Here is a 13813-nt window from a genome sequence, read left to right as displayed (position 1 = left end):
TCGCTCTGTGCCTGCGTGGGTTTTCTCCGGGCATTCCGGTTTCATCCCACATCCCCAAAAACAAGCATTAATTAGGGACTCTAATTTGGCCTTCAGTGTGATTGTGAGTGTGACTGTTTTCTGTCTCTATGTGCCCAGTGATTGGCTGGCAACCAGTTTAGAGTGTACCCCACCTCTTGCCCGATTATACCTGGGATTGGCTCCAGCACCACTGCGACCCTGGTGAGGATAAGCGGCTCAGAAAATGAATGAATGAAAAAAGATGAAGATGCTTGTGTCAACAAGTTCTGTACAAAACCACTAGTAAAACATTACATTGCAACGCTGGTGTAATCCTTCACTCAGAAAAATATATTTCTCTGCTTGTACGTGCCCGAGAGCTATGTACCCCACCATGATTGGTTGGCTTTGCACAGAACACTGTAAAAGTGCCATTCATGGAAAACTCGAGGGCCGCACTAACTTTCATATTAAGGTGGGGACCACAAAACATTATCTTGCGGGCCATTTCCACCAGTTTGAGACCACAGTCATATGGGGACCAAACAGCCCATATGGAGTTAGGTACCCCATACTCCCAAACTACCCACCACAGGATTCCCCGAGGGACATGGTTGAATGCCTTCTTCAAGTCCACGAAACATGCAGACCTGATGGGCAAACTCCCATGCACCCTCGAAGACCCCAACGGAGGGTGTAGAGCTGGTCTACAGATCCACGGCCAGGACGAAAACCACACAGCTCCACCTGTACCTGAGATTCAACTTCTTGACGGACCCTCCTGAGGAGTGTGATCCCCCTGTAGTTGGAACATCCTCCAGTCCCCCTTCATATAAAGGGAGACCACCACCCCAGTTTGCCAATCCAGAAGAACTGACTCCAAAGTTCATGCGATGGCCAACATCTAGACACTTTATGAACACCGGACGGATCTCATCCATCCCGGGGACCTTCCCACTGAGGGACTATTTCACTACCTCGGTGACCTCAACCCCAGAGATAGGAGAGCCCGCCTCAGAGACCCTAGACCTGCCCGGTGTGCTGCCGCCCTGTCACCTGCGCCAACACCTCCGTCCAGTGCATTTCCTGCGACGAATGGCTACACCTCAAATGCTCGAACTTAAAATCCACCAAGGTCTCCTCAGACAATTTCCAAGGTCTATGCTGCGCCAATCCACCGGCCGCCGCCACATTGGTGCAACTAAATCGGACCCCTGCCTTGCTATGGATGATCCAACTTAACTGCACCTCCACCAAACTCAACGTCATCGTTCATGCCGCTCAAAAACACGACGTCTTCATCATCGCCCTGCAGGAAACGAAGCTATCGGACCGATCGAAACTGGCTCGATGCAACGATTTCACCATCAAACATCGTGATCGCCCACAAGATGGCGGAGGCAGCTTTGTTTTTTGTCATTCATAAGTCGATCCAATACGAGTTCTGGACACCCCGGGCAACGATCTGTATCTCGAGACACTTGGGATCGCCGTGCGCATCAGACGCGAAAACATCTACCTGATCGACACATACATTCCTCCCTCCTCCTCCTCGTGTCCACCTGGATACGTTCCAAACATCAGCCCACTCCTGGTCGGGGACGCCATGCTGGTCATGGGTGATCTAAATGCCCATAGCGATGTAAGGCACTCGATCATCGATAACGACGCCCGCAGTGAATCCGTGCTCGGGTCAATCTAACAAATGGACTTCGGGATCCTAAACAAGCCGTACGCAACCCGCATAACTGCCACGTGCCAGAGCTCGCCCGATGTCACCCTCGCCAGTCCCTCCCTCCTTGGGTCTACCTAATGGAGCATGATGGCCGCTCTTGGATCCGATCACCTAACCATCCTGTTCACCAAGGACCGTGAATATGTCAAATGGCCCGCGGAAGGACGCATGTTCATCAACTTCAAAAAGGCCAGGTTGGCCGACCTTACCACCTACATGGAAGATGTGGTAGAGAAGCTACCACCTCCCACCTCTGTCACAGAGGCCGAAAGAAATTTCCGAGCCATCACCAACACTGCATCGAAGCATTACATGCCCCGTGCCAGGATCAAAAACATCAGGCTTGCCTTTCCAATGTCGGCCGCCCGCCTTCCTCGCCAACGAAAGTGAGGAGCTGAGGCGAACCAATCCCACCAACCCACAGCTGCCTGAAATGAGTTGTGAAATCGCCAAACTGGTCAAACAACATCGAGAACCCAAGTGCCTCAACACAGTGTCCAAGTGCGACCTGAAAACCGGCGGCAAGCGCCTATGGCGAGTCATTAAAAGTCTCAGCAGCGCCTCTAAGCCACCCTAAAAACAAGGCGATATTTTTCCACGGCTCAGCGTGCCACAATAACACCAAGTGTGCCAACAAACTAGCCAAATAGTTCGTCAAGCAGCCTGCCCATCCCAGCCGACTACAACACAAAACGTCTTGCAAAGAACCTCCCGTTCTCCGCCGAACCGTCGTTCACATCCGAACAGGTTGGCACCGCTATACGGAATCTCAAGGCCTCCAAAGCGCTCAGCCCCGACCAAATATCAAACATGGAGCTCAAACACCTAGGGCCAATTGTACATGTCAGCAAGGTAAGCGCAGGCAATCTATCAATTTGGTCGAATTTGATCCCAGCCATTTGGAAAAGAGGGCGAACAGTGGCTCTACCGAAACCTGGCAGGCCACTAGACCGAGGCACGTCATACCACCCGATCACGTTACTATCCCAGGTAGCAAAACTACTGGAATCCCTCCTCCTGCATACTTTGGTGGAACACGTATCATTGGACGATCATCAACACAGATTCAGGAAAGTGCAGCACCGTCACTGCGCTCCATCAAATAACGTCGGCTACCATCAACAGCTTCAACTGCAAGAAACCGTGCAAAAGAACGGTGCTGGTGGCCCTTGACCTATCCAAGGCGTTCGACGTCGTCAATATCGGCCAACTCACCAATGAACTTCTCGGCATCACGCTACCAAACCATATCAAGCGATGGTTGTCATCATACCTACTCATGGAGTTCAGTAACTGTCGCCCACGCTCCCGGCGGATACAAATGGGCGTGCCTCAGGGTGGTGTTCTATCCCCACTCCTGTTCAATCTATATTTGTCAAAAATCCCAACGCCGCCCGCCGATGTCGCTTTCACGTCGTATGCCAACGACGTCTCGATCTACGCGCCCGACACCAACATCACTGCCGTCTGAGCTGATGAACAACTACCTCGACACCATACATCAATTCATGGTCGAATGTGAACTCTGTTAGTCGAAAAAAGTACGGCCACTCTGTTCACTACATTCTCTGACAAATTTCGGACAACCCTACCAATCAAAATCAATAACCTGCCGATCCCACCTGTCAACCACCCAAAAATCTTGGGCGCTGTACTGGACTCCATGCTCACTTTCAGTCCTCACGCCGAGTACACAGCCAAACGTGTCAACCAACGAACCAACGCACTCAAAGCCATCTCCCGCTCAAACTGGGGCCAGAGTCCAGAGACGCTCACCATGACTTACAAAGCCATCAGAAGGTCCGTCCTTAACTACGGCGCTCCAGTGTGGTCTCCCTCATTCAAGCCATCGCACTGGAAGAAGCTCTGGACTCGGCAGAACTTGCCCCTCTGAGTCACCACCGGCTGCCTGGCCATGGCTAATGAGGACCACCTGTATCGTGAGACCAAAATCCTACCGGTGAAGCAACACAATGAATTAATCGTCCGACAGTATCCACTACGCTGCTAACTACCCGCACACTCATGCCATCAGGTGTCAAACGAATCACCTCAATCGTGCCTACTTCGCCATGACGTCCATAATACCATCAAAACATCGACAAAGTCATCCCCACCGACACTGTGTTCGACGAACAAGCCTAACTACGTAGGCTTCATGGAACGGCGGTTGAAGATGTGGTGGCTGGCTGCAAACCGGTCATCATCCTTGGTGGCTACCCAATCCCCGAGGTGGACAAAACTGAAACTGATCTTCTGCGAGGCACAAGATCCGAACTGTGCCAGCTCCCCCCTCCCAAGGACGAAGCCGCATAGTCAATGACTATATGGCTCAAATCAACAATACTATCGTCAACCTCTGACCGAAATGCAGACAGGGCCCTCACGATACACAGCACATCTTCAACTGTGCAGCAGCTCCCACTACAGTCAGCGTAATGAACCTGTGGAAACGCCCGGAGGAAGTGGCTGCCTTCCTGGAACTAGAAGTCATTTGATCAATGCGACTGGCTGGCTACAACAATAACAACTGCTTCCCCGGGTAGTCTGTTGCTTTTGCCAGATAGTGGACCATCATTTCCTCAAAGATGGCCCAAAGTCTTTCTTCATGACATCACCAAATTTCCCCAATGCCCAAGTTTTTGTTTCAGCAACCACAAAAGCCGAATTCCGCTTAGACGCCAGGTGCCCATCAGCTGTGTGAATCCCCCCCCATAGGTGAAAAAGGCCCAATAGGACTCCTTCAGTTTGATGGCATCCCTTACAGTTTTCAGATACAAGACGGATGTCACACAGGCCAAAAACAAATACTTAGTAATAGACAAAACCCAGACTGGTTTGGAACCATTAAAAATACTACACAATTGTTATTTTCGATAGTAACTTGTGATCAGTTTGAAACTTCGTTCAGACTTAAGATACTTGTGACTTTAGCATGCAAGGCTTACTCCCACCTTGAGTAATTGGTGTCAAGAATGTGTTGAAACTGTCACTCACATTTGAAAAATGTACGGCGTGGTCAGTCATGCTTGCAGATAAAGTTGCGGGTGTGATTAGGGATGGAATCTCAAGACCTTAAAATAACTTACTGGATAAATATAACTAAATTAAAAATAAAAAATACATAACTAAAATAGAAAAAAAATTTCAAACTTTGAAATGATCATTTCCAATTTAAACTGATATTAGTAGAACATGATATAATACAGTATTTAAAAATTTTCATCAATAAAAATTCTTGATCTGACAAACTATCTTGAGAAAAGTTAAATGCACTGGCCTGTCAAGGAATAAACATGAACAGTCTATACCCACAATGTTTTGAAAATGCTGAAAGTTTAGTTCAACATAATAGGCGTTAGTGGCAACAAGCGAGCGATACATTGTAACAAACATTCCTGTCGGCAATTGTGATGTATTGTTGTGGGGGGGCACGCATTGCGGGACTGCTGTAAATAGGAGGCCGGTTTGCTACAACACGCCTTTATGTGCATGCGCTTGAAGTATTGGCAACGCCTGAAACAAGCGACGAGGTGGTTGATGGGCTATCATTTTTTTGGGGGGACGGTCACACTGCCTCCCGATCGACGCAATAAGAACCCTGGTGTAGCAGAATTTCCTTTGACATGGGTCATTATGTTGATGACCTTCGCCTTAAACGCGCTGGCAGTACGTGAAGCAGCTCTGAACATGTGCTTTTGGACTAACTTCTGTACATGCTCAGTTCGGTTAACTTGCATTTCCTATTTCCGGGTGAATTCCGATTGTTTTGTAGCAGGCTTGTTTGTAATGTCAAGACTCCACAAAATAAGTGACGTCTTAATATTTTCCTACTCAGAACAAAATTTTACGCACATGATTTTTCGGTCTCGACTGTGCAGATTTGTAACCACAGAGGCGCGCGGGCGCGAACGTGCTTGTCAAATGTGAGTGACTGGTTGAAGTGATAAAACCTTTGTCAGGGACCAGCTACATTTAGCCTGGGTTGTTCATTCAAGTTTCAGAGTGTCTTTGCTGCTTGTAATGTACACACGCAACTCAGGTGCATTTTTTTTTCTCTAAAATATATTAATCTGTAATCCACTTAATTTTAAGAATGATGTAGGATGACTTTGAACTAATATTCAAGTGTCTTGGGATCCCAATATGCTGAGTGTGTAACTACTTTCTGTCATGCTACCCTCCCAGTGGAGCATAATACAGTGGTACCTCTACTTACGAACGTCTCTCGTAACGAAAAATTCAGGTTACGAAACTTGTAGTTACGATGGTAATTCAGAATACGAAAGTAAAAAATAGGTGCGAGATTCTCAATTTCCGCCGAACATTAATAACCTGCATCTTGGTTTGTGCGGTGCAGTAGAGCTGCTCTCCATACATATTAAATCGAGATCAATGATGATGTTGTGCTACACACGCCTGACTTTGGTGCAGGCAGAGTGGGACCAATTTCCATTCCGTGGTGGTGTTGCTATGTGTCCTGCAACTGACTGGCGATCAGTTCAGTGTGTAGTCTGCCTTTCGCCAAATGTTGGCTGGGATAGACTCAAGCACTCCGGAGGCACTCCTTGTGAGAATTAGCGGCCTGGAAAATGGATATTAAATTGGGCAATTGCTGCAGCACTTCATTGCACGCCATGTGTGGGATTTAAATTGCAGTTTGACAAAATACTTGTTTCACATTGTCGTAAAACTTGCCTTGTGTGGGATTAACCTACCAATCTCTGAGATCCATCCAAATAATTCTTTGCTCGATTTTGGCAATGATCCACATAATCTGTAGGAGAGCTATTCTTCCTTTCTCTGGATTTGACGTATCTCTATTCATGTGACACAAATAAGATTACATCATTACATATGAAAAAAAGATTCTCTCTGAATCTGAATATGTTACCTTTGTCGCGTCATCTTGTGGAAGTTTCTTAAGTGAAAAACTGTGGTTTCTTTCATGATCATCTTTGTTATATGTAGATAGTTGTCTGTGGCTAGACTCGTTGGACTTGTGGTACTCTTCATGTTTTTGTCGGCTTCTGGAATCTTCCATACTCCTACAATTAAAATCTACTTCCTGAGGCAAGGCATGTCTAAAATCCTTTGAATAACTGTCTTGTGACTGCCAGTATTTCTTGCCATGAAGCTCATATCTATAATAGTAGTCATTGCAGCTGTCATCTGTGAACCTTTGTCTCTTTTTATCGTTACTGTCCAGGGAAGACAAGCGTCTCCTCACTGGGCTCCGCCTTTCCCCATCTCTGTCTCGGTCCAGGGAGTCTTTAGAGTACAACTTTTGAGGTGAGTCACTGTAGTCTGTACCTCTGTTGTTTCTTTCTGCTCTACCAGGCCCAAAATCATCATGCTGATTATAGGAAACCCACTGTACATCTCTATGGTGGTCATCCGTATTTCCCCATCTATCATTGTAATCATCCCTCCATCTTCGGTCTCTGTCACCATGGTGCCGCTTTTGGCCACGCTCAGGCCATTCTGAATGCATCTTCACGCGACAACTGTAGCATGTGATGCAATAGCAAAACCTACAGGGAAAGAAGCGTTAACTGGCATTAAAAGTGTAGTTTTAAAGAAGAAACAAATGCCCTTCTTTCTACACCGTTCACTGTTGATGTGTTTACATGAAAGAATTTAACCATCTAATGGGACGTGAAGTACATAGTCAATTGACGATATGTTGGAAAGATTTTGATTTGGATTGGTCGGGCCAAAACTCAGCAAGTAATATGAATTAAAGACACAGTTCTGCTTTTATAATCGCAGGTAGTCGGTCAGTAAATCATCTTAAACGGTAAATACAGTATTTAAATTTAATTGAGAGACCGGATTGACTAGCGTTAGCTATCAATAGACGTTTTAGCATTTCACACATTAACTGGGATTGCAAAATAGTTACCTTTTCGTCCAAGAACGTTTGGATTCTAACTGCAGCCGAATATTTCTGTGTCACTGTACAACCGGACAAACAAAGGATTTGCATACAAATTTCAAGGTTATGTTGGTATCAGCGACGCTCCGTCGAACATTCGCCCAGAGAAGGAAGCACAAGTCTGTGAACATTCTGCCTCTGTCGCCGCCTACTGGATGGAGTGTTGTCGTAACATTTAATTTTCGAGTCGTAAACTTGTTCTTTTTAAAAAAAGAAGTCTATCAAAAGGGTGGCAGGGTGACTCAGCTGGAAAGCGTTACCATCACACTTCTGAGGTCCCGGGGCTGGGTTGAGTTCTCATGTTCTCCCCGTGCCTGCGTGGGTTTTCTCCGGGCACTCAAGTTTAAACCCCTACATCCCCAAAACATGCATTAAATGGATACTCAAAATTGCGCCAAGGTGTGATTGTGAGAGCGGCTGTTTGTCTCCATGTGCACTGTGATTGGCTGGCTACTAGTTCAGGGCGTGCCCCGCCTCCTCCCGGTTGATTGCTGGGAAAGGTAAGCACTCCCGCGACTTTCGTGAAGATGAGCGGCTGAGAAAATGGATGGATGGAAGTCTATCAAAAGATTGTCCCGCATAAATTAAAATTGAGGTTCAAATTAAAAATCTCACTCTACACATATCACGAAGAGGCACTTGAAAACCTTAAATATTTTATAGTTTTATCCTTTATATCCGTGGTAATTTCTTAAAGCAATTAAGCAAAATAACACGTTTTATAATTCTGACATAGATATTTAATTTTTTTTTGCACAAAATATAGTGGGAAGCATTCCAACAGTATAGATCTCAAATGGACAACCAATAACCCGAACTTGGGGATGAAAAATGGACAAATGACAAAAGATAAAAAAGTGATTGAAATGATGAGATGAACCCCCTGATTATTCTGGAAAAAATATATATGCAAGGGTGTAGATCACTGAAATGTCAACTATTGTCTTTAGTTTGTCAGAATTAAGTTAACTTTAGGGAAACGCTGAAACTTCTTAAAACCAAACGAGCCTTGATTGTCTATAACGTTTTATTTTCTGATTAGAGCTATGACTAGGATTAACTTTTTTTTGTCTTTCCTGTGTACTGTTTCGTATTTGCCCTGGCGATGCTCAACATTTAGATGTTTGATATTGCAACATTTATGGAATTGTATGCTAGAGTTTGATTAACATCTCATGAGCTCACCACCTTTAGGGGTTGGTTGCTTCGTGAGCTGGCTGGTGGCCGAAGAAGAGGACCGTGTCGGTCCAATAACCGGCTGCAGAAGCTGGCTCTCAGGAGAGTGAATTTCACCTCTCTGACAAGGAAAGAAGCCTGAGCTGGTGTGCGAGGTTGAGAAATCCGGACTAGGTATAGTCAGACTCACTTCCACACAGAGCTGAGGCTCGGGGACTAATCTTTTTGAGAGGGATTTGGCCTCTACCTTCAAACCAATGTTCCCTCTCAATTTTTTAATGTTTGAACAAAAACACTGAGACCCTGATAAGACCCTTTGACCAGACGTGTCATCCATTCAAGTCACATGGCTCATGAAAAGATTCAGATCACAGAATTTACATTCCCATCAGAACACTTTTTTTAAATGAACTTCTTATTCTTCTTTTCCTTTTGGCTTGTCCCGTTAGGGGTCACCCCAGCGTGTCATCTTTTGCCATCTTAGCCTTTTCTTCCTCATCTTCCTCTCTAACCCCAACTACCCTCATGTCTTCCCTCATAACATCCATCAACCTTCTCTTTGGTCTTCTCTCGCTCTTTTGCCTGCCAGCTCCATCCTCAGGACCCTTCTACCAATATACTCACTCTCTCGCCTCTGAACATGTCCAAACCATTGAAGTCTGCTCTTTCAAATGTTGTCTCCAAAACATCCAGCTTTGGCCGTCCCTCGAATGAGCTCATTTCTAATCCTATCCAACCTGGTCACTCCGAGCGAGAACCTCAACATCTTCATTTCTGCCACCTCCAGTTCAGCTTCCTGTTGTTTCTTCAGTGCCACCGTCTGTAATCCGTACATCATGGCCGGCCTCACCACTGTTTTCTAAACTTTGCCCTTCATCCTAGCAGAGACTCTTCTATCACATAACATACCACACAACTTCCATCAGCGATTCCAACCTGCTTGGACCAGTTTCTTCACTTCTTTACCACACCCACCATTGCTCTGGATTGTTGACCCAAAGTATTTGAAGTCATCCACCCTCACTATCTCTTCTCCCTGGGGCCTCATTCTTCCCCCTCCTCCCCTCTCATTCACGGACATACAGTATGTTCTGTTTTACTTCAGTTAATCTTCATTCCTCTCCTTTCCAATGCATGCCTCCATCTTTCTAATTGTTCCTCCACCTGCTCCCTGCTTTCACTGCATATCACGATATCATCTGCGATCATTATGGTCCAAGGGGATTCCAGTCTAACCTCATCTGTCAGCGTTCATCAAACGAATTCTATAACTGATAGGTCGTGGCCCGGGCTAACTACGCCCACCCCCGGCACTGTTAATCTGCAAGGCGTAGGTAGAAATTCAGGTAATGTAGGTAAAAGACAAAAATGAGGCGGAAATCGGCTTAGTCAGCAGAAGAATAAGAGGCATGCACAGACCCTGCAACTGTGTGTAGGGACTTTGAATGTTGGGACTATGACAGGAAAAGCTCAGGAGTTAGTTGGCATGATGATAAGGAGAAAGGTTGATGTAATTTGCATTCAAGAGAGCAAGTGTAAAGGGAGTAAGGCTAGAAGCTTGGGAGCAGCGTTTAAAATATATTACCATGGAGTAGATGACAAGAGAAATGGAGTAAGGGGTATTTTAAAGGAAGAGCTGGCTAAGAATGTCTTGGAGGTGAAAAGACTATCAGATCGAGTGACGAGGTTGAAATTTGAAATTGAGGGTATTGTGCCTAATGTGAATAGCGGCTATGCCCCACAGGTAGGATGTGACCTCGACTTGAAAGAGAAATTCTAGAAGGAACTAGACGATGTAGTCCTGAGCATCACAGAGAGAGAGAGAGGGGAGAGAGAGAGAGAGAGAGAGGAGAGAGAGAGAGCGAGAGAGAGAGAGAGAGAGAGCGAGAGCTGTGATTGGTGCAGATTTCAATGGACATGTTAGGAAAGGAAACAGGAGCAATGAAGAAGTGGTGGGTAAGAACAACATTCAGCAAAGGAACTTAGAGGGTCAGATGGTGGTGGACTTCGCAAAAAGGATGGAATTGGCAGTGTTGAACACTTATTTCCAGAAGAGACAGGAACATAAAGTGACCTACAAGAGCGGAGGTAGAAGCATACAGGTAGATTATATTTTGTGCAGACGATGTAATCTTAAGGAGGTTACTGATTGTAAGGTAGTGGTGGGGGAGAATGTAGATCGACAGCATAGGATGGTGGTGTGTAGGATGACTCTGGTAGCGGGTAGGAAGATTAAGAAGATAAAGGTAGAGCAGAGAAGCATGTGGTGGAAGCTGAGAATGGAAGAATATTCAGTGGCGTTTCAAAAAGAGGTGGGACAGGTTCTCGGTGGACAGGAGAAGCTCCCGGAAGACTGGACTACTTCAGCCAGGATGATCAAAGAAACAGGCAGGAGAGTACTTGGTGTGCCTTCTGGTAGGAAAGGGGAGAGGGAGACTTGGTGGTGGAACCCCAAAATACAGGAAGTCATCCAAGGAAAGAGATTAGCGAAGAAGAAGTGGGACATGGAGAGGACAGAGGAGAGGTGGAAGGAATACATTGAGATGCGACATAGGGCAAAAGTAGAGGTGGCAAAGGCTAAACAAGAGGCATATGACGACATGTACACCAGGTTGGATACGAAAGAGGGGAAAAAGAATCTCTACAGGTTGGCCAGACAGAGGGATCGAGATGGGAAGGATGTGCAGCAAGTAAAGGTGATTAAGGATAGCGATGGAAATATGTTGACTGGTGCCAGGAGTGTGCTAAGTAGATAGAAAAAGTAGTTTGAGAAGTTAATGAAAGAAGAAAATGGGAGAGAAGGTAGGCTTGAAGAGGCAAGCATGAATGACCAGGAAGTGGCAATGATTAGTAAGAGGGGAGTTGCAAAGGCACTGAACAGAATGAAAAATGGAAGACAGTTGGTCCTGATGACATACCAGTGGAGGTATGGAAGCAATTTGGAGAGGTGGCTGTGGAGTTTTTGACCACCTTATTTAATAGAATACTAGCGGGACAGAAGATGCCAGAAGAATGGAGGAAAAGTGTGGGAGTCCCCATTTTCAAGAAGAAAGGCGATGTTCAGAGTTGTGGACACTACAGAGGAATAAAGATGATGAGGCACACAATGAAGTTATGGATAAGAGTAGTCGAGGCTAGACTCAGAACAGAAGTACGTATCTGCGAGCAACAGTATGGTTTCCTGCCTAGAAAGAGTACCACAGATGCATTGTTTGCCTTGAGGATGCTCGTGGAAAAGTACAGAGAAGGTCAGAAGGAGCTACATTGTGTTTTTGTAGACCCAGAGAAAGCCTATGACAGAGTACCAAAAGAAAAATTGTGGTACTGCATGCGGAAGTCTGGTGTGGTGGAGAAATAGAATAGTACAGGACATGTACAGTGAAGAAAATAAGTATTTGAACACCCAGCTATATTGAGAATTCTCGCACTTAAAAAGGAGGCGTCTGAAATTTTCATCGTAGGTGCATGTCCACTGTGAGAGAGATAATGTAAAAAGAAAAATCCAAAAAATCACAATGTATGATTTTTTAACGATTTGTGTGATACAGCTGCAAATAAGTATTTGAACACCTGAGAAAACCAGTCAATATTTTGTACAGTAGCCTTTGTTTGCAATTACAGAGGTCAAACGTTTCCTGTAGTTGTTCACCAGGTTTGCACACACTGCAGGAGGGATTTTGGCCCACTCCTCCACACAGATCCCCTCTAGATCAGACAGGTTTCTGGGCTGTCACTGAGTTTCAGCTCCCTCCAAAGATTTTCTATTGGGTTTAGGCCTGAAGACTGGCTCGACCACGCTAGAACCTTGATATGCTTCTTATGGAGCCACTCCTTGGTTTTCCTGGCTGTGTGTTTCGGGAGGAGGGATGCCATCAAGCTAAAAAAGGCCTGTGGGACACCGGAGGCAGGGTACCGGTTGACCAAGCAGAACACAGCTTTGGTGGTCATGGGGGCAAAATAATTGAGCTTGAGAGGGCTTCGGTGAGGCCTTCAAGGGTGGCTTTGAGGAAATATAGGTCCCCCACCTGGTGTCTCAGGAGGGAGAATCAGTACAGTGGCAACACTTTGTATAGTGGGGACAACGCGGTGCTGACCTTGACTTGGTATGTTGTGACTCAGTGGACCGAATACTTGGAAGTCCTCCTCAATTCCACTGATATGCCTTACCATGAGGAAGCAGAGTCTGTGGACCCTGAGGTGGGTTCTTCAATCTCTGGGGATGAGGTCACAGAAGTGGTTAAAAAGCTCCTTGCTGGCTGGGTTCCAGGGGCGGATGAGATCCGCCATGAGTTCATAAAGGCTCTGGATGTTGTGGGGTTGTACTGATTGACATGCCTCTGCAACATTGTGTGGAAATCAGGGACAGTGCCTGTGGATTGGCAGACTGGGGTGGTGGTCCCCTTTTTTAAGAGGAGAATCGAAGGCTGAGTTGCAACTATAGGGGAATCACACTCTTCAGCATCCCTGGGAAGGTCTACTGAGGGATTCTGGAGATGAGGGTCTGTCAAGAAGTTGAAGTGTGGTGTGCTTTTCATCCTGGCCATGGAACTGTGGACCCGCATTATACCCATGTACCCATGAATGTGTCACAGTATGTTTTTTACCTACGGTCAAAGCCAATACCATTCTGCCCCCCACCCCCGAGCTCTTCTGAAACTCATTCACCTTCACCTGAACACAAATATTCTCAAATGGGAGATGTACAAGTGAATATATGGTATGTTAATGAGCTTGGATAGACATGGTACAGTAGGTTTCATTTCCTCCTTCCACTGTTGTCGTTGAAATTATAAAAAAACGATAAAAATTTCCCCATTATTGGACAAAGGAAGGGCATCTTACCTTATTTCATGTCATCAATTTGTTTCATTTTGCTCTGTTTTACAGTTATTTTTTGTTTCCAGGTTACTTCTTTCTCATAACACACCCAATGTTTAGCTCGAACCATTAATTCAGCAATAATA

The 13813-nt window shown here is 45.7% G+C and overlaps 1 protein-coding gene across 4 annotated transcripts in view; it reads right to left on the bottom strand.

The window, feature by feature from the left end:
* The window catches only part of LOC133506457 (uncharacterized), a 33546-nt gene extending 25494 nt beyond the window's left edge, over window positions 1–8052 (bottom strand). The window contains exons 1-3 of one of the 4 annotated variants that reach the window (XR_009796501.1): window positions 7641–8036; window positions 6630–7269; window positions 6454–6555 (exon numbers count right to left, since the gene is read on the bottom strand). Coding sequence is in view for 1 of the 4 variants with exons in the window: in XM_061830622.1 (XP_061686606.1) it covers window positions 6454–6555; window positions 6630–7229 (702 nt within the window). In the remaining 3 variants the exon portion in view is untranslated. Of the gene's footprint in view, window positions 1–6453; window positions 6556–6629; window positions 7270–7640 lie in introns of all 4 variants that reach the window. The other 3 variants (XM_061830616.1, XM_061830617.1, XM_061830622.1) reach the window with 3 other exon arrangements.
* Between the last annotated feature and the right edge of the window lie 5761 nt (window positions 8053–13813).

Source organism: Syngnathoides biaculeatus, chromosome 9, assembly GCF_019802595.1.
Source record: "Syngnathoides biaculeatus isolate LvHL_M chromosome 9, ASM1980259v1, whole genome shotgun sequence".
Classification (NCBI taxonomy): Eukaryota; Metazoa; Chordata; class Actinopteri; order Syngnathiformes; family Syngnathidae; genus Syngnathoides; species Syngnathoides biaculeatus.
The sequence above is the reverse complement of the archived record's forward strand: the minus strand, read 5'-3'. Positions and strand labels throughout refer to the sequence as shown.